Consider the following 18,764-nt stretch of genomic DNA (forward strand, 5'->3'; position numbering starts at 1 on the left):
GAGCCTCCAGTCTTGACTGTCCACTTCAGGAGATGTAAGTGGGAGGAAGGGGCAGCACAGAGGGGGAAGGTGTGACCTCGGTTCTGCGGGGCCCCTAATGCTGGGGTACAAGCTGCAGAGGGTGAGGACAAGCATCAGGCTGAGGGGAGGCCAAAGGGTGGGCTGACAGCTAGTTTCACATCTGGGCTTGCAGGAGAGTACAGGGAGGGACAGAGGACCAGCAAGGGAGACACTCTTGAAAGGAAGGAAGGAAGGAAGGGCTCCTCATTCCCGGTTGGTGCCAAAAAGCTGCAGGAAGAAGGTGAAGATGTAGATGATGTCTAGGTAAATGTTGAGGGCTCCAAAAATATACTCCTCGGGGCTCAGTGAGTGGCGTCGGTTACCCATCAGCAACTGGGTGTCGAATGCCAGGAACTGAGGGAAGGGGGAAGAGAGAGAAGTCAGAAGGTCCAGCCGCTGTGACATCGACCAAGGGGGCCCAGTGTCCCCTCTGGGCCCCACCATCACCACCACCACCAATTTTGCTACCATCATCTGCTGCTTGGCTGCTCAGTGACCCTTCTGGAATGGCCCAGAATCTGGAACTTTTCCAACACCTTCCCTCCCTAATTAACACCTATCTCCCCAAGCACCTACTATGTGCCAAGCACAAGGAAATAGTCAAGAACAAGACAGACAAGGGTGCCTGGGTGGCTCAGTCGTTAAGCGTCTGCCTTCAGCTCAGGTCATGATCCCAGGGTCCTGGGATTGAGCCCCACATGGGGCTCCCTGCTCAGCAAGGAGCCTGCTTCTCCCTCTGCCTCTCCCCCTGCTTGTGTTCCCTCTCTTGCTGTGTCTCTCTCTGTCAAATAAATTAATAAAATCTTCAAAAAAACAAAAACAAAAACAAAAAAACCACAAAGAACAAGACAGACAAGATCCAGGCCTTAGAGTCTAGAGTGGAAGTAATCATTAATGTGAGTGAAATCAAAGAGAAATGGGAATTGTCCCAGGAGGGTAGCTAATAATAAGGAACTTGACTCCCTGTGGCAGGGAGTTCGGGAAGGCTTCGAGCTGAGGCCTAGTCTCCTTGCCATTGCCTCAGGGCCCTGCTTTTAGCAGATGAACAAACGCTTCATTTAACAGTGAGCAGAGGCACTTATTCTGTATTGTGTAGACATTAGCCCACTTAGTCCTAATAACATCCCTAAAGTAGGGATTATTCCCAGAGGAAACCATGGCCCAGAGATGTTAAGTTCTTGCCTGAGGTCACAGAGCTAGGAAGCAGCAAAGCTAGGGTTTGAATCTGAGCAGCCTAGCTCCAGAGGCCCCAGGCTTAGCCATTCTGTTCCACTGTTCGGGAATAGCACCAGGGGTAAATCTGTCTTCTGACAGGAAATGCCTTCTCCCCAGGGCATCTTCTTGGCCTAACAGACTATGAACAGTGATTCCCTTGGAGACAGCTCTTCCCTGCCCCGCTGCTGCCCCCACCCCCACCAGGTCTTCCTACTGTCGACACTGACTCAAGCTCCTCCCACTTGGCTATTCTCTGGGGTCCAAGCACAGGAAGCAGAACCCCCTAGAAACAGCAGATGATGCTTCACAGGCATAGTGTAGTTTTGGGGGAGAAGGAAACCCAAAAGTTCTACCAGTGTCTCAGAGGTCATGAACTGGCCCACCTGGGATTGGAATTCTTTAAATCCATTCACATTCTTGCTAACTGGGCTGTGCCCCGCTCTTCCATCACTCGTGTGTGGAAGACCTGTGTACCTTGGGTCCTCTGGAACATTCATTATGCAATAAATAGGTATGGGGCAAGAACTGGTGTCGGCCACTTGCGGGAAGAGTCCCCACCATGCCGTGCCTGCCTTCTGGGGCTCACTGCTTCGTGGGGTGATTACAATAAAACTGAGTAAATGCCATCATTAGGGCAGATTGAGCAGGAGGAAGGTGGGCCAGCAGAGGAGAGAGACATTTTACCTGGAGCTTGAAGGACGAGTAGGAGTTTGCTAGACTGAGAAGGCCTGGGGAGGTGCGGGCTATGGTGTGAAAAGTGAGGAATTCAGCATGGTGGGGGCAGGGGGCAAGGGGATGAAGGGAGAAGGACTAGAGCTCTGGGGCCAGAGGTTCCTATAGGGAGCATCTCCCCCATCCGGGGGACATCAAGGCATGACTCCCCGGAAGGTGGGGAGGTGGGGGTGGTTATGAGCACGGGCTTGAAAGTCAGCCCGAAATGAATTGCGGCCTCAACTCCATTCCTCACTAGCTCTGAGCGCCTGGGCAAGGTGGTGTCCCTGAGCTCTGAGCACACATCAGGAAAGGGGAGACAAGTGGGCTTGCCTCCTGAAGTTGCAAGGAGGAAGAGGCACACAAAGTGCCTGGCCTGGTGCCTGACATGTGGCAAGAATCTAATGACCACTAGCTCCTAGTGTGGGTTTGTAGTTATCTGCAGAAGCAGGGGTGCCCCCTTGACAGCTTGTCATAGGCGGCTGCTGAGTCCCAGGTGTCCCATCAAGGAGGCCCATCAAGGTGGAGGAAACGGTACTAGGGGACGCTGTGTAGGATTAACAGAAGGAATGGGGTGGGTGGGGTGATGACTGAGGAGGGGCTGAGGGGGGTCCTTGTGTGGCACAGGTCAGGCTCCCTGAGCTTAGCTGCATTGAGGGGAGGATGCAGGAGAACCGGGGACTGGAGTCAGAACACTTGTATTTGAGCTCCGGTTCCATCCCTCCATAGCCGTCCCCTCCTGACCTCAGTGTCTTCATCTACAAAATGGGACAGCAACTATGACCACACTGTGGTGCAGTGTTGAGGGTAGACGTATGACTGCGTGTGGCCTCAACCATTCTCATTTTGCTCTGCTCCTTCGGATTTGGGATTGGAGTCCCACGGAAGTTTGCCCTCTCCAGAGAGAATGAGCAAGGAGAGGGACCGACTCGAATGCTATAGGCTGCTTAGCGGTCATGCTGCCAACAGAAGTTAATAAATTGCTGATCTGGCTTATCAATCAGTGGTTTGCTTCGTTGATTTCTCAGAGCCCGGTCACCCCTGGGTGAGCTAATGAAATTGAATCTCTCAACCTAGAAGGCTTGGTCCTGACCAGGTACGGGGGGGTGCAGGGCGCTCCTCCAAGGAACCCCCACCCAGGAGGCCTCCTAGAGCAGCCAGCAGGCTTTGCTCGTGCAGAAAAAAAGGAATGAAATGATTTCTACTCCTGCCCTTGGCCTGTGGCCATGGATGCTTATCAACGTGGGATAACCTGCTCCAGATTTCAATTGCACTGCCTGGTACCACCCAGCACGGCAGCCTCACACCTGTAAGTCAGTTGACAGCTTTTCACTCATTAGTTCCAACAATATTTATCGAGCACCTACTATGTTCCGGGGAGCTTGCCTTTAAACAACCGAAGGTCTAATGAAAGCAAATGATCAGAGATTCCATTAGGAGCACGTACTCATTGCAGGGGAAAGGAACCTGATGACCTTGGGTGATGGTGAGCAGTGTTGACTAACATCTTGGTTGAGAGCAGCTACGTTGGTCATAGCTATCGTCTTGGTGGCTAAGACCTGAGTTGAGCGCTAACAGCCGGGTTGACTGCTGACGCCTAAAAGGTCACAGCTGAGCACAAGGAGGAAGGGCACAGCTCGGGGACAAGAGCCAGAGAGGGACTAGGAGGCTACTAACTTAGGCCTGAGTCGCCCTCTCACACACTAATCCTTTCTCTCGGCTCACTCTTAGGAGGTGGGTATTATTATCACTATTTTACATATAAGGAAAGGCGTCTCTGAGCAAGAGAGTGGCTTGCTAATGATCATTTCCCTAATGCTGGGTCCAGACCATCTGTCTCCTACCTTGATAGAGAAGCAGGTCGGGGAGAGGGTGGGGGGCTGGCCGAGGGGACTGGGCACAGAGGGCAGAGGAGCCAAAGGCCAACTTGCCTCAACTTGCCTCGTCCACCCTGTTGGCCAAGCTGGGCCTGGTCAGGGCCCCCTGGCCACACAACTGGCCTCAGCCCGCTGTGTCCAGGACCTAAGCTTATGTTTGCTGTCCTCCCAGAGGACATGGGGAGCCATGCCATGCAGAGACCCACTCAGAGCCATCAAGAAACAGGCACTGAATACAAAAAGCTGGGGTTACCATGTGTTGAATCGGCAGGACAAAATAACGTGGATGACATCCATCCTACAGAAATGGCGGCGTGAGTGTGCAAAGCAGCACACGCCCCACAGTTCTAACAGTGACGGAATGGAAACCCCAAACACGCAAACAGGGTTGGTTAAATAAACTGTGGGCAGCAGTACTGAGGCAGAAACAACTCTGAAATAGGCTTTCATGAGAAAAGAACAAGGTGCAGAAAAATCTACATCATAAAATCCCCTTTCTGTAACGACAACAATAAACACCTGCACAAAACCATGTCATAGAAGTCTAGCTAGCAGATACCTATAAAATGCATATAGAAAGATCTGGAAGGAGAGACAATTGACCACAGCGCTTACCACTGAGGAAGGTAGCAAAGGCTGTGCAAGTGACATTTGCTTTACCTATATTATGTCAGAATTTAAAAATTGAAATGTATGAATGAATGTATTCATATATAATTTAATCAGAAATTTAGAAAAGAAGGATTAAAGTAACACAAACAAAAAAGAGTTGGTGAACGTTTTCACTGAATCCTCACACAAGCCTCCAGGATGGGTGTTCTGTTATCGTGTCCATTGTAAAGCTGAGGAGTCTGGGGCACAGAGAGGGTAAGTGACTCGCCTGATTTACACAGCCAAGAGAACAGACCGCCAAATCCTGTTCTCCTTCCACCATGTGACACTGCTTTGGGGTGTGTGTGTGTGTACGTGTGCGCGTGCGTAGAAGGCTGGAAGAGGTGGGAAGAGAAGCACAAACAGAGCACACGGTCAAGAGTGCTGCAGGCTTCCTAGGGGGTCTGCAGTGAGCACTGGGCCCACCTGGCCCTGCCCCCACTTTCTGGGCTGGAGGGTGAGCCTGGGCATGGGGGAGTCTATAGGAAGAGGCTGCCAGCCTTAAGTCCTTGTGCCCTTGGCAGGGATGCGGGACCAGGTGAGGGAGTAGGGGAGCGAAGGAGAGGCAGTGAGCAGAGGCCTGGGGTCTCTTGTGGCCTGGTGCCAAGAGAAGATACTCATCTTCACTGGCCTGAGTGTCAAAAGTTTCAATGGCACAGACAACATCAGCATGTGGGCCCGAGCACCTCCGGGCGGCCACTGAGGGAACAGGGTCTGGCAGGCACCTGAGCCAGAAAGCCTGGCCCAGGATAAAGGGGATGGAGGTGTGTAGGAAAGTGTGTGAAAGAGCCCATGTGTGGTCCTCTGAGGAAGGGCATGAGAGTAATACAGTGCTTAACAACATGGACTGAGGAGTCATGAAGACCTGGGTTCAAATCTTGCAACTGACTACGGCTAACAGGTGATATTATTGATTAATGACCCGCCAGGCGCTTTCCAAGTGCTTTGCATATTTTAATTCACGCGCAAGTCTCAACAACCTACAGGTGGGTGCTATTATTATCTGCATTTTAAAGATAAGGAAACGGAAGCACAGGGAGGTGATATGATATTATCAGTCTGCAGGGCTAGAATGTGGTGGAGAATGTATTTGAACCCCAGGTACTCTGCTCCAGAATTTGGTGCTCTGAGGTACAAGGTTAACATTTATGGTAAGGGTAAAAGCTATTATGGGGCGTCTGGGTGGCTCAGTGGGTTAAGCCTCGCCTTTGGCTCAGGTCATGATCTCAGGGTCTTGGGATGGAGCCCCGCATTGGGCTCTCTGCTCAGCAGGGAGCCTGCTTCCCCCTCTCTCTCTACCTGCCTCTCTGACTACTTGTGATCTCTCTCTCTGTCAAATAAATAAGTAAAATCTTTTAAAAAAGAGTAAAAGCTATCATGATAGTTTGAAAAAGTACCAAGTTCCAGGTGCTAGACTGTTTTCATTTCTCCTTTCATAAAGTATCTTATTTAATTATTACCACAGCTTTGTGAACTAGTTCATATTAGCCCATTTTATAGATGAAGCAACTGAGGCACAGAGAAGTCAAGTAACCTGCCCAAGGTCGCAGTAGTAAGAGGACGAGCTAGAGATTGATAGCACCTCTTCCCAGCTCTGTTCTGGATAAGAGAGCAACTACTGGTGCCTTCCCTGCCCCAGCATGCCACTTAGATACTCCTCAGCCCTGCTCCCTACAGGAACTCTGAACCACCCCTCTCCCTGAGTCCCCCATCCCTGGGGGCTGGGAGGGGGGCTTCTTTCGCTTTCTCTGGGTCAAGGTGTGGGTTTCAAGGGCTTGGTTTGAGCAGGGTGTTGGTTGCTGAGGATGTGCACCTCAGGAAGTGAAACTGAGAAGAGTCCTGGGAGGGGGACACCACGAGCACTTTCCCCCTGAAGGAGCAATTACCCAGCATTCCACCCTCCAAGCTGTAGCCCTCAGAGGAAATAACTCAACTTCAAGAGGGTTCAGACGAGGCCTCAGGTGAGGTGTTAGGACTGTTTCAGTGGCCTGAGGGTGGGTGGCAAAACAGAGAAGGTTCTCATAAGATCTTTCAGGCTAACATAAAAAACGGACGTAAAAGAACTTCCAAGCTCTGGATGAAATAGACTAAAAAAACAAACAAACAAATAAAAAAAACCATACCCTGCCTTGGGTTTGTGTAGCCCCTTTTTGTTTTCAAAGTGTTTGTCTAATCATGAAGAAGATAAGATATATATCGTGGCCCTGACCAGAAAAGCAGGGAGAGGGGTGGAGTGGGGAGACAATCAGGAGTCTCTTTCTAGAAACTTTCAGATGCTGTGGGGGCTGACCTAGGCCAGTCATGGGGCACAGGGGACACAGATTTTCTGTTGGGGCTGGATAGAAGTAACTGCTAAAAGCCTGGTCTCAGAGGTTGAGAAAGCCTCTCTGGGTCCTTCTGCTGTGGAAGGAGTCAGTCAGGAGGCCTCTGTTTTCCCTGTGAAATGGACAGGGAGGTAGAGTTGAAAGAATACTGGGCTGAGAGTCAGGAAAATGGGGCTCTCATCCAGCCTTGGCAACTAACATTGTGTGCCTGTGTGTGTGTGTGTGTGTGTGTGTGTGTGTACATACATGGTGTGCAGTATGTGTGTGGTGTGTGTGGTACATGGGTTGTTGTGTATGTGTGGTATGTGGGGGGGGTTATTTGGTATGTGTAGTATTTGGTGTATGTGTGGTACATGTGTGGTGTGTGCGGTACATGGGGGGTTGTGTGGCGCATGTGGTACGTAGGAGTGTATGTAGGGTGGGGGGTATGCTCTCTTGAGGCCTCAGCACAAATAGGTCCATGCCAGCTCTGAGGACTCAGTCTCTGCCCTCCTTTCTTCCAGGGGCTGAGGACAGATGGCTGTGCACATCTTCCCCATGGTCAGGGGCCAACACCCAGGGTTGGAGACCCAGCACCTCTATAAACAAAGCATCTTCCTACCTAAGCTTCACTCATCCGAACACCATTGGGCCCTGAAGCATCCAGTTCTGACCAACATATGTTCTTCTTGCCACCCTGTCCCTGACTCTGGGACTCTGCAGTGGCCTCGTATCTGGTCTCTCTGCCTCTGGTCTATCCACACAGTTTCTTGATAATCTTCCTTAAAACACAGAGACTGTGATGTCTTCTGAGGTCCCCAGACACCAGGCTGGGCAGGGGAGAGTTCTGTTCCTACTGGGCTTGTCACCGATTTTCTGAAGTCCTGTGCCTAGTTCCTTCCCTAAGTCTCCTGGCTTGGCTTCCTCATTCAGGTGGCGGAGAGACCTTAGCTTCCCCAGAGAAGGCCCAGCTCTGAGGTAGAGCCGTGTAAGCACAGAGGTTCAGCCACAGTGGGAAACCAGCTGGACAGGCCCTCGGCCCCACCTGCTCTCTTTCTCCCTGCCCCAGCCCTTCTGCTCTGTCCCAGCCCCTCCACCTTGCCCCATCATCCCACCCAGCCAAGCCCTCATGCTCCCCTGCTTGACCTTCCATGAGCTTCTACATGAAAGCACTACATGAGAGAAGAGGGAATGCAAAGGGTGAGGAGGAGGCGGCCACCCTGAGGTACCTACCTGTGGGCTGACTCACCTGCTTCTATGGGCATTTGGGTCTGGAGCCCAGTGGGGGGTATGAGATAGGGGTGAGGCAGAAAACCCAAAGCCTCTTGAGAATGCGCCAAGGCTAGACAGGTGAGGCATTGGAGGGGCCTGTTCCTCCAGGCAGGACCAAGAAGCCTAGGCTCCCCACCCCCAAGCTCAGCTTCATCCAGCCTGGCAGCTCACAAATGCCAAAGACTGTCAGGGAGGGGCTGAGGTCTCTAGGAGAGGAAAAGCTTAGATTCTAACAGCCCTTTCAAGCCCCAGCTGGGAGGATTGGGTCCTGGAGGGAGCTCCTCACCGGGGGTCTGGACTCTCCGCCGACAGCACTCTCCTTTCTCACACACCCTCCTTGGGCAGCTGGGCAGGGAGGCTCTGAGTGCTATCTCCTCATTGGAGCCACAGTGCTGGGAGGTGGTGCTGAGAATTCTCCATCGGCTGGGGTGGGAGAGGCCAGGGTGAGCAGATGAAGAGACTAGGGGACCACAGTTTCCTTAGGACAGAACGGACGCAGGAAGCAGGGTCAGACTGAGGCCAAGGAGATTCCCAGTGGGGGTTAATGGAAAGGCCCCAAGATAGTTCTTGTGGGGCTGGGCCTCTGATGGCCTCTGTCCACCTGAAACTCAGGGGAGGAGGAGAACGAATCCAGGGCCCCTCCTCAGCTCTTTCCATTCCCAGGAGACCCAGGGAACCTGTGGCCTTCAGGGATAGCTTCCCCTCCTGGTGACCCAGGGGAATGAGGGACAGGGGATGGATCTGGGGGCGTCACACAACGCGCTCCTAACCATTGTTTACATAATCTGCAGGAGGAGCTTGGCCTTGGCCTTTCTGTGTGTTGTTCTCCTAATGAGACATTAACTTGTAATTAGGCGCTGTGGTTTCTCCTCCCCTGTGACTCACTATGCAACTGAGGCTCTTTGCCCTGCTCTGACCAGCCCCGCAGCCAGCGCCGGCCCCTCAGCCAGCCGGGCCTCTCAGGCAGCCATTCATTCCACAAACACCAAGGGGGTGCCTCCTGTGTGCCAGGCACTATTCGAGGCACCGGGGATGCGGAAATCCCTGCCCTCAAGGAACTTCAATTCTGCTGCAGGGAGACAATCAACAAACCAACCAGAAAAATCAAAGCATATGTCAGAGGACAAGAAGTGCTATGGCAAGAAATAAAGCAGGGAAGAGGAGGAGGGAGTTGTGTGCATGTGTGTGTGTGTGTTCATGTGTGGGCGTGTGTGTGGGCTCAGTCACACAGGATTGTAAACAAAGTGAACACTTGAAGGCAGGGACACGGAGAGCTGTGAGTGGTTCCGAGGGGACGGACGGAGGCAGGTGCAGAGGTACTGGGCTGGGCGTGAGCCAGCCATGGTCAGGGGCAACAAGGACAGAGTGGGGGAAGGGGGCATGGGAGGAGGTGAGGTCAGCAGGGGCTGGCAGGCCTGGGAAGCCACCCCTGAAGGCCAAGCAGAGGAATGATCCGACCTCATTCACAGTTAACAGGAACACTCTAGCTGCTTGCCATTGAGCACAGACTGCGGGGACCCCACCAGTGGGAGCAGTTTGGGACATGGCCCAGGGAGTGGCCATGTAGGTGGAGACAAGTGGTCAGAGGCTGGCTAGAAGGTGGAGCCAACAGAATTTGCTGCGGGGCCAGATATGGTGTGTGAAGAGAGCGGAGGAGTGGAGGATGTCAGCAGGGCGTTTGGCCTGAGTGACTGGAAGGACGGAGTTGCCATTAACAGAGATGGGAAAGCTGTGGGAGAAACAGGGGTTCAGGGAGAGAGCAGGTGCTCAGTTTTCTGCATAATAGGTTTGGGGTGCCGCGTAGATTTCCAAATGTAGATACTGAGTAGGCAACCGGAAATTCTAGTCTGAAGTCTGGGCTGTTTTAGGGCCATGAGCATTAAAAGATGGTATTCAAAGTCTTGAGACAGTCTGAGATCCTGTAGGGAGTGAGGGTAGAGAGAGAAGAGCCAATGGCCGGTTGGCGCTCAGTGCGAGCAGGGAGGCTAGAGGAAAACCGGACATCTGGTGTCCAAGATGCCTGGGGCAGAAGGCGCTTCTGGGCAGAAGAATGAGCAACTGTATCAAAGAGGCTGAGTCTGGCAAGGTGAGGGTTGGGAGATGACCTCTGGATTTAGCAACATGGAGGCCATGGCTGACCTGGTGAGAGCATTAGGAGGGTTGAGAGAACTGGAAAAGGATTGGGAGGAGAGAAGGGAGGAGAAGAATTGGAAATACAGGTCCCCCTCTTGCCGAAAATCAAGTTATGCCATTTCATTTTTACAAAAGACCTGCAGTAGCACCTGATTTCGCTAACCAAAAGAAATCCAAAGAGGATTTTCACTTTTATTAAAAAAAAAAAAAAAAAAAAAAAGGCAGCTGTAGCATCTCCAGCATTGCTTTGCAGAGAGCTGTAACAGCGACAGCATGCACCCCCAGCAGCGAGCAGCGCCCCCAAGCTCCTTGCCTGGGAACTGTACCCAGCATCTTGGCATCAAGCCGCTGCAGCTCTGAGCTGCGTCTGTGAGCTCCTGTGTTTTCTCTCTATTTATTTTGTGCATAAGTTCCGCAAGATGTGTCCTAAGGTAGCAGAAAAACCTAAGAGAGGTCATTTTTGGGGTCTGGGACACTCAAAATCTCTTCCACTGAAATTAATGGTAATTGCTTCCTCACTTTTCGTTCTTCCAGTTTACGAAAGTTTTCGTAGGAACGCTCTATTTCCGGGGAGGGGGGGATGCCTATAGTCAGTATAGATTCCTTATTAGAGCTTTTTGCTCTAAATGGGGGTGGCTAGAAAGGGATGTGGGTCAAGAGTGTTGTTATGTGTGTGTGTGTGTTTCCAGACGGGAGAAATTCTAGCCTGTTTCCACGCTGACAGGAATAACCTAGGAGAGAGGGCAATGCTGGTGGGGGCAGGAAGCAGGGGGGTGGCTGGAGAGAACTCTCCAGCTTCTTCCTAACTCTAAGCTAATAAGAGTTGCCTTCTTGAAGGGGGGCCGCAGGGATGCTGGAAATGGCACCAGGCTGAGGACAGGACACCTGGGTCCTGTCCTACATCTGCCCCTTACCGGCAGTGGGACTCTGTGGCAGCTTGTAACACCCAGGGCTTCAGATGTGGAAAGCAGGTCTTGTAACATCAGCCGCTGCCTCCCTCCCTGAGTTGTGGTGGAGATCCAATGAGGCAACAGGTGTGAAAGTGTTTTGTAAAATGTAAAGGGTGGAACAGATGACTGGGATTATTTTTATTATTCTAATAATACAGGGGATTATTAAACAAATTTAAGAGATTACTGTTCATACAGCCCTACTTGTATATACAGCCTTCCTGCTTAGCAGACACGCTAGCTGTGCCCCGATCCCCATAAAGCCACGTAAACTCCCCAAGCCCCCACCGAGGCTCACCCACCTCTCACTCTGCCCAGCAATACTGACCCCTCTTCTTCCACTTGTCCCTGGCAAATGCCACCCTCTGAAGACCCCCAGGCTCACTCCCCGAAGTGTGACCCTGCCTCTCTCTTTCCTCCTGGCCCTATTCCCTACCCCATCCTCATCACTGAAATCTGTTTTAAGTAGGTGCTGCCTGGAGGAGGGAGCGTTGGTGCAGGAGCCAAGAGAAGTCAACGCTGTGGGGTGACCAACCTTCCCGATTTGCCTAGGATTTAAGGGTTCCCTCAAGAAGTGGGATTTTCAGTACTCAAACTGGGCAAGTTCTGGGTAAATTGGGATGAATGGGTTAACCTAGTTATAACCAAGGCCACGGTTAGTTGATATGTCCTTATCTTGCCAGGAAATGAGACCCGTCATTTAACTTCTTTGTGGTCCGGTTTTCTCCTCTATAAAAGGGAGGGCTTGGAGTTTCACTAGATTCCTTTTCAGTCCCTTCTAGCCTCAGGTTCCAAGCCTGAGGTCATTTCCTCATTCTGCAAATAGCTCCTGAACTCTACTATGTGCCATGCACTGTGCTCTTCTTGTTGACCATGGCACCCTGGGCGCAGAGCACTGAGTCTCACACACAGTAGCTGCTCAGTAAAGACTCGTGGAGATGAATGAATGAATCTACCAAACCCCGTACCTTGTCCACACCTTTCAAAACCCCTGCTCCTGGTTCCGACCCTCCATTTTTTCCAGTGTGTCACCCACAAGCCTGTGGACCCCCATGAATGAGCTTAGAACTCTGGCCAGACTGAGCTGAGCTGAACATTCCAATGGGGGAGGGACAGGAGGCTCGGGTGGTGGCTCGTGCTGGCGGAGGATGTTTACCTTGTGTGCTCCCCGAGAAGTCACCAAGATGGGCTTGCCCACCTCGGGTGGGTTGGGGGTGTCCCGGGGCAGCATCACATTCAGGTGCTTGGAGCCCACCTGAGCAAAGGGCCTGTGGTGGGCTGCTCCAGGCAGTTGTCTTCCCCTGGTGACCTCCTGTCTCCTGGGCCTCTGCTCCAGCCACCCCAGGCCCCCGACCATGTGACCTTATACCCCGATTGGGGCTCTGGAGTCAGACCATCCGGGGTCGCAGTCCCGCCCTCCACTTCCTAGGATTAACCATGTGAACTTGGGCAAGTTGTTTAGTCTCTGAGCTTCAAGCTCCCCATCTGAATCTGACGGCAATGGATCCTATTTTATAGAGTTACAGTGAGGATTAAATGCACACGGAGGGCTTGCTGGTTGGGGGGACGTACTCAATAAATATTAGCTATTGCTCTTATTGTCATTGTCATTGTCCTCAACACTCTCAGTTCAGTGAGAACAACCAAGAGTGAGCTTGAACTAAGTGCCTCTCTCACGCTTGGGATCTCCCTGGCTCCAAGAAGCCTTCCCAGATTACTCCTAGGAGAGCATTGACTAACTCAGTCCCTGTGGCCAGGGCACCCTCATTCTCCCATCCCCACAAGCAGCACTGGCCTCCCCAGGGCCTAGAGGTGCATCTTCTCAGCTCTGTCCTAAGCTCTAATCCTGTTGTTACAACCTCCCTCCCTACCCACCCTCTGCCCAGCTAAGCTGGTGTGTCTTGGAGACCAGAGAGAGTTCCCTGAATGTGGTATTGAGCCCTGACCTGCCCACAGGAGCTTCGTATGGTGTCAGGGAGGAGGACTGTGAGGAAGACAGGGACAGTGGAAGGACCTGGGGAGGTGATCAGAGGCTGAGAAGGCGGGGCCCCCCAGGGAGACACACTCACCAACGTAAACACGCCTGCTCCCAGCACGGCATACACTGCGTGGAGCCAGGGCACCTGGGGAGCAGACACGAAACAGGTTTAGGGGGATGGGGATGACAGGGCAGAGAGGAGGCCTTTGTCCAGAGACCAAAGGACACAGCACAGACCTCCCTGGTGGATTCCATCTCTCACAGGACCTCCCCACCCTCCCAGCCGTCCCTAAGAAGCCCCAGAACACAGAGGGGTCCGTGATTCTCTGTGGGCTCCAGGTGGGTCTGGGGAACCCCAGGATAGCAGTGATCATGGAGGGACTGGCAGGGCCGTTCCCAGGTGACGGTACTTGTTCCCTGCCCACACAGCCCCAGATTCAGGCTGGATGAGGGAGACTCACCCTGGGGGACCCCTGTCATCCTCCCTGCCTGAGCCTGGACTCAAGCTGCTAACTTCCCCCAGGGCGAACTCATCCCTGTCCTGTGCGGGGTCTGTCTGTTCCTCTGTAGGAGCACTCCTTAGCTTTGTCTGAAGGGGTGGGGAGGGTACTCTGAGCCCCTGCCAACTGTGCATGATGGGACTGTTTGCAGAGACAGGAACAGCACCCCTGCCCAACCTCGGCTTCCCCTAGGTCTCTGGGGTGTCCAGATGGGTATGGAAACCCTGCAAGTTTCAGTTGTGCCCCCCTCCATAGGGTCATCCCCCAGAATATTCTTGGAAACACAAGCATCCCATTAGCCTGCCCTGAGTCAATAAAGGGTTCTTTGAAGCTCTGAGGCCCCTTCCTGTAACCGCGCCCCCATCCTAGATACACAGAGGGCCCCCAGACCAGCTCCGGCTCCTCCCTTCGTCAACAGGATCCTGGAAAGTGCCAAGGAAATGCTAGAAACAATCCTGATGTCCTGGACTTGAAGCCAATACCCTGGGGGCCGGGGCTGGGCAGGATGGGGTGGGGAAGGGGAGAGCGAGGGATGCTGGCCCTAGCCTGGCAGAAAAGGGGCAACGGGGGGTGGGGAGCGGGGATTGTGCACCAAAGGTGGCTAAGAGGAGCCTTGGGGGGGAGGTCCTGGGGGGGGGTAGAAGCACTGAGCCCTTAGTAGAAGTCTAATAGCCTCATCCCTTGGGTTCCCAGGATTAAACCCCAGTCCCTCCTATGATGCCCTCAGTCTGCCCCCTTCTCCATCGGCAGCAGCCTGACTGCCTCAGTCACCACCGAATCCTGTGCAGGCCTAGTTGGATTTCTCAGGGCCAACTGGACAGGTGAGATGACACTCTAATGGGGTGGGATGTAGGCTCAGAGCCCCACTGCCCCACCTCTTGCCTGCCTGGCCAGCCAGATTCTGTCTCTCTGGACTTGACTGATCCCTTGAGAGCTCCGGGACCATTCCCTGGGGCCCTTCTGGGCCTCGTGGCCCTCTGGATCTCTTGTGCTCCCTTCTCTGCCTAGGGTTTAAATGTGCTATGCTCCCCCCACATCCGGCCTCACCTCCCCCCAGAGGGGAGAATGAGAAAGGTGAAGCCGGATGTGGCTCATGGTGCAAGCAGGTGCCCAGGCCTGCCAAGAAAAGCCTCCTTGTTTGTTTGCTTATCCTGCCAACCAGCCCAGGGCAGGTGCCAGGAGGGCTGGACAGGACGGCAAGTTGGAGGCCTTTGGCTAGAGGCCTTCCCTGGAGGGCGGGGGAGGAAACAGCAGCCTTGGGCAAGGTGAGCTCTCCCTCCCTCCCCAGGGCCCGGCTGGGAGACGCAGGACTCACATATTGGAAGGGCAGGAGGATGGCCAGGATGAGTCCACTGAAGAAGAGAGTCATGAGCAGCACGAAGATCACACCTTGGCAGGAGGTGAAGTCGAACTACAGGGACAGGACAGGCGTTAGCTGTGGGGCCTGCCCAGGATGGCTGCGCATTTTGGGGGGCCCCCGCTGGGCAGTGTGCTGGCCAGAAGGCAGAGGTCTACACGGCAGAAGCCAGCATTCCTCTTCCAGGAGGCCTCCCCAGACCCCGCTCACCCCTTTCACCTCTCCCGAGCCAGGGACCCACACTTGGAGCTCCCCTCCACCCCCATCCCAGAGGCCTTGCCCTGCCCATGAGCCTGAAGCTGACCTTAGTCTGGAAGCTGAAGACAGTGACAGAGAGGCAGACGAGAGCCGTGATGCCCAGGCACAGCAGCACAGATGTGGTGTTGTAGTAGCTGCAGGATGCAAGGCCAGGAGTTCAGCTTTGGGCGGGCCTTCTGGTCTCCCCGGCCCTCCTCCCAGGCCCACCATCTTTGTTCAGTACCTGATCCCTTGACCTCAGGTCCTCACCCTCCCCCACTTCCCAGTGTCCTCCCTCTCCCTGCTTTCCCAGCTTCTTCCCTGAGAGCCTGCTTAGACTCAAACTTCCGTCAGAAGGATCTTGAGAATGTGGGAGTGGAGGAGGGTGGGGAGGGCTTGGTGCTGCCGCCAGGAGGTGGCTCACAGGGAATGGGGTGATCAGCCAGTCTGGGGTCCTCCAAGCTGCAGCTCGAGAGGTCACCTTGCGCCTCTCCATTCCCCACCTCTGCCCCGCTGACCTGGCCAGGTCCCACTGTCACTGTTGGGTGGAATGTGTGAGAAGAGGGCTCCAGGCCAATGTTTCCTGCTTGCCTGAACCCCCTCCCCATCTGACTGCTGTCTGACGGGATGTGTTCGGGAGCAACTCCCCTCAGAGTGTGGCCCATCCCCCTCCACCTGTTCCCTTTACCTGGACAACATCCCAGTGAGGTAGGCCATGGACAGGGTCTGGAAGGAGAAGCAGGATGAGGGAATGCTCCAGATCTCAGCCTTCAGGGACCAGACATCTCCAAGGCCCAACCTGGGTCTCCACCCCTGGTGTGCACCCCTCAGCTCTGTGTCTGTCTCGCCCGCACACACATTCACTTCCACAGCTCAGGCCTGGTGAGGAGTGTCCCAACAGGCCGGCACTAGCTGTCCCCTTCTTTCTTTGGCAGCCCTGCTTCCACCTCCTCCCCACCTTTCTATGACCTACTCTTCATTATCCGTAGCTCCTGGGATGCCTCACTCAAACCTCTTAAAAACAACATCACAAAGAAGAGACAGTGGATAGAGTTGGGGGAGACTAAGCCCATCTGGAAAGAGAGAGTGGGACGTCTTTGTGACAGAAGTGGGGTGAGGATGCTCTTGCTTCCACCAGTGACCTCACATTGGACATCCCCAGCCCAGATTTCCTGGCCCTCGAAGCCCACCCTCTTTCCCGCACCCCACCATCTCCACTCAGCCTGTCCCCAGCTACCCCAGCTACATCACTTACGAAGATGGTCAGAAGAATCAGGTTCCAGGGGAAATGCCTCCTGCAAGGCAAACCACCAAGTTCAGAGGAGAAGGCGGGGGGGGGCACCAAAAGGCAAAGGCCGGGGTCACTGCCACAGGGAGGGGTTCTCAGTCTCACCCCATCCCCACTCCTCAGAGCCCCTTCCTTCAGCCACATCCCCAGGCACCCCCATCAGTGGATCCACACCTTCCTGTTGCTACCTCAGAGGCCCCAAATGAAGGAGGGAGGGGCAGGCTTGACGGAGGCAGAGGATAGAGCCCTCTCAGACATGCACTGTACCCTGGGGGCGGACAGGACAAGGGCCTGAACTTTCAAGACCCTGCTTGTGTTCCCACAAGTTGCTCCTCGAACCATCACATACCTAGGTCCAGAACAGCAGGCCAGGGTCAGATAGGTCGCAAAGAATACAGCGCTGTGAGAGACAGAGGGATGGGCCAGTCAGCCCGTGCCCCAAGGTCCCTCCAGCCAATGCCCTGCTCATTCTCCTCTCCGCCACACCTGCCTTCGGGTGTCAGGCGGTAGGATCGGGCAAGGGGAAGGGGGTTGAAGACTACAGTCATCCTAGAACCTGGCAACAGGCAGGCGGGAGATCCAATCCCAAAAGACAGGAATGGGCGCTGGATGAGCTTCGGGAAATACTGGGTCAGGGGTGCCATGGGGCAGCTCACACCAGGTCCAAAGTGGCCTCCCCAGACACTCAATACTCTGCAGTAAGTTTGTATACAGAGTTTTCTGTGTGCCAGGCAGAGTGCCAAGTGCTTTAGGACTACTAATTGATGTAATCCTCGAACCTTCTTGCCCCAGAGTCCTAGCTTGTAACCACTGCCCTATACTGCCTCGGTCAGTCCCCTCCTGCCCTGCTCACTGCTTGTAATCACCTTGTTGCTTTGTTGTTGGTCTCCCCGGCTAGACTACAAATGAATCAAGGGACGGGCCCTCATCTGTCCTGCCAGCCCCTGGCCCAGGCAGGAAGTACTAGTGACATGAATTTCCGGATCAGGAGGCCATGTCCAGCGGATGACTGGCTGGGAGCTCAGGGGCCACCCAGCAACAGGGAGGGCTGAGGACTGAGGATTTTCTAGACAGCAGTGGAGGTGAGGACCAGTCTAGGAGGTGGAAGACGAGGGGCTGAGGACTCCAGGGGTGTGTTCATGCCATCTAGATTGGTGCCACCATCAGTGCATGGTCTCCAGCCCCCAGTGGGCCCTCAACAGGGTGCCTGAGCATCCTTGCCCTTCTCCCTCCTTGGTTCATCACCTATCCCACCCAGCAGCAATTCCAACCATCTTTCCCCCACCCACAGACATCCCAGGCTGCCTCACTCCTGCATATCTGCCTCACTCCTGCATATCTGACGCATCCCAGAAAGATTCGAGATGACGTGGGGCTCCCTTGGCTCCCCGCCTGCCATCTGCAAACATCGTACCGTGCATTTGTGTGCCTTTTTTCCTGTCCTTCCATCCCCGGCCCATCACCCCAGCCTGGGCTCCAGGCCCCACCCACTCAGCTGTCCCACCGTCTCTCTCTCTAATACCTCAACCTTTCTGCTGGTGCCTCTCCTCCCACACAGCCCTCCTCAGCTCTTTCCCATCTTCGGCCAACATCTTCCCCAGTTCCAGCTATGGCTACTTCCTCCACCCTCCCAGAGAAGCTTCTTGAAACAGCTGTCCCCATTTCACAGTATCCTTCTCCATCCCTCCATTACACCCCAACCCCACAAACCCAAACCCAGCCCCACTTAATGAGAGCCGGCTTTGCCACAGCCCTGTGACCTTGTTGAGTCCCAGCGACACTTGTCAGTCCCTGTCTTAACCTGACTTTTCAACATCTGATCACTCCCATTGTTCCCCTGGTTCCAAAATGACACACTCCTGGGTCCCCTCCTATGCCCCAGGCCACTCCTTCCTAGTCGCCTTCAGAGAATCTAAACAGTCCCCGTTCCTTTGATATAGAGTCCCACCCGGCCCATGTCCCCTCATGCTCTCCCTGGGGGCTCACTCCCCCGCAGGACTCCCTCTAACAGGCAAAGGCTCACGGCTCCCACACCCTTGTTTCTCATCTAGATGTTCCTTCTCAACCCCAGACCTGAACAGGCAGCTGCCAACTCGGCAGACACGGCCATTCAGAAATGTGCCAAACCCAGCAGGTCAGGAGTGAACTTGTCCTCCTCCCTGTCCCTGCTCCTGAGTCTCCTCTTGCAGAGGACACTACGCACATCCAAGTCGCCCAACCAGAGAACTCTGC

General features: G+C 54.1%; 1 protein-coding gene across 1 annotated transcript in view; it reads right to left on the minus strand.

Annotated features, from left to right (window-relative positions):
* Nucleotides 1-264: 264 nt before the first annotated feature.
* FAIM2 (Fas apoptotic inhibitory molecule 2) overlaps nucleotides 265-18,764 on the minus strand; it is a gene marked incomplete at both ends in the record, with an annotated part of 37,055 nt that continues 18,555 nt past the window's right edge. Inside the window, 7 exons of the mRNA XM_080810255.1 lie at nucleotides 265-414; nucleotides 13,242-13,295; nucleotides 14,966-15,061; nucleotides 15,312-15,399; nucleotides 15,933-15,970; nucleotides 16,500-16,539; nucleotides 16,882-16,932. Coding sequence (XP_080666381.1) covers nucleotides 265-414; nucleotides 13,242-13,295; nucleotides 14,966-15,061; nucleotides 15,312-15,399; nucleotides 15,933-15,970; nucleotides 16,500-16,539; nucleotides 16,882-16,932 — 517 coding nt within the window. The remainder of the gene's footprint in view (nucleotides 415-13,241; nucleotides 13,296-14,965; nucleotides 15,062-15,311; nucleotides 15,400-15,932; nucleotides 15,971-16,499; nucleotides 16,540-16,881; nucleotides 16,933-18,764) is intronic.

The sequence above is a fragment of the Martes martes genome (assembly GCF_963455335.1).
Source record: "Martes martes genome assembly, chromosome: 8".
NCBI lineage: Eukaryota > Metazoa > Chordata > Mammalia > Carnivora > Mustelidae > Martes > Martes martes.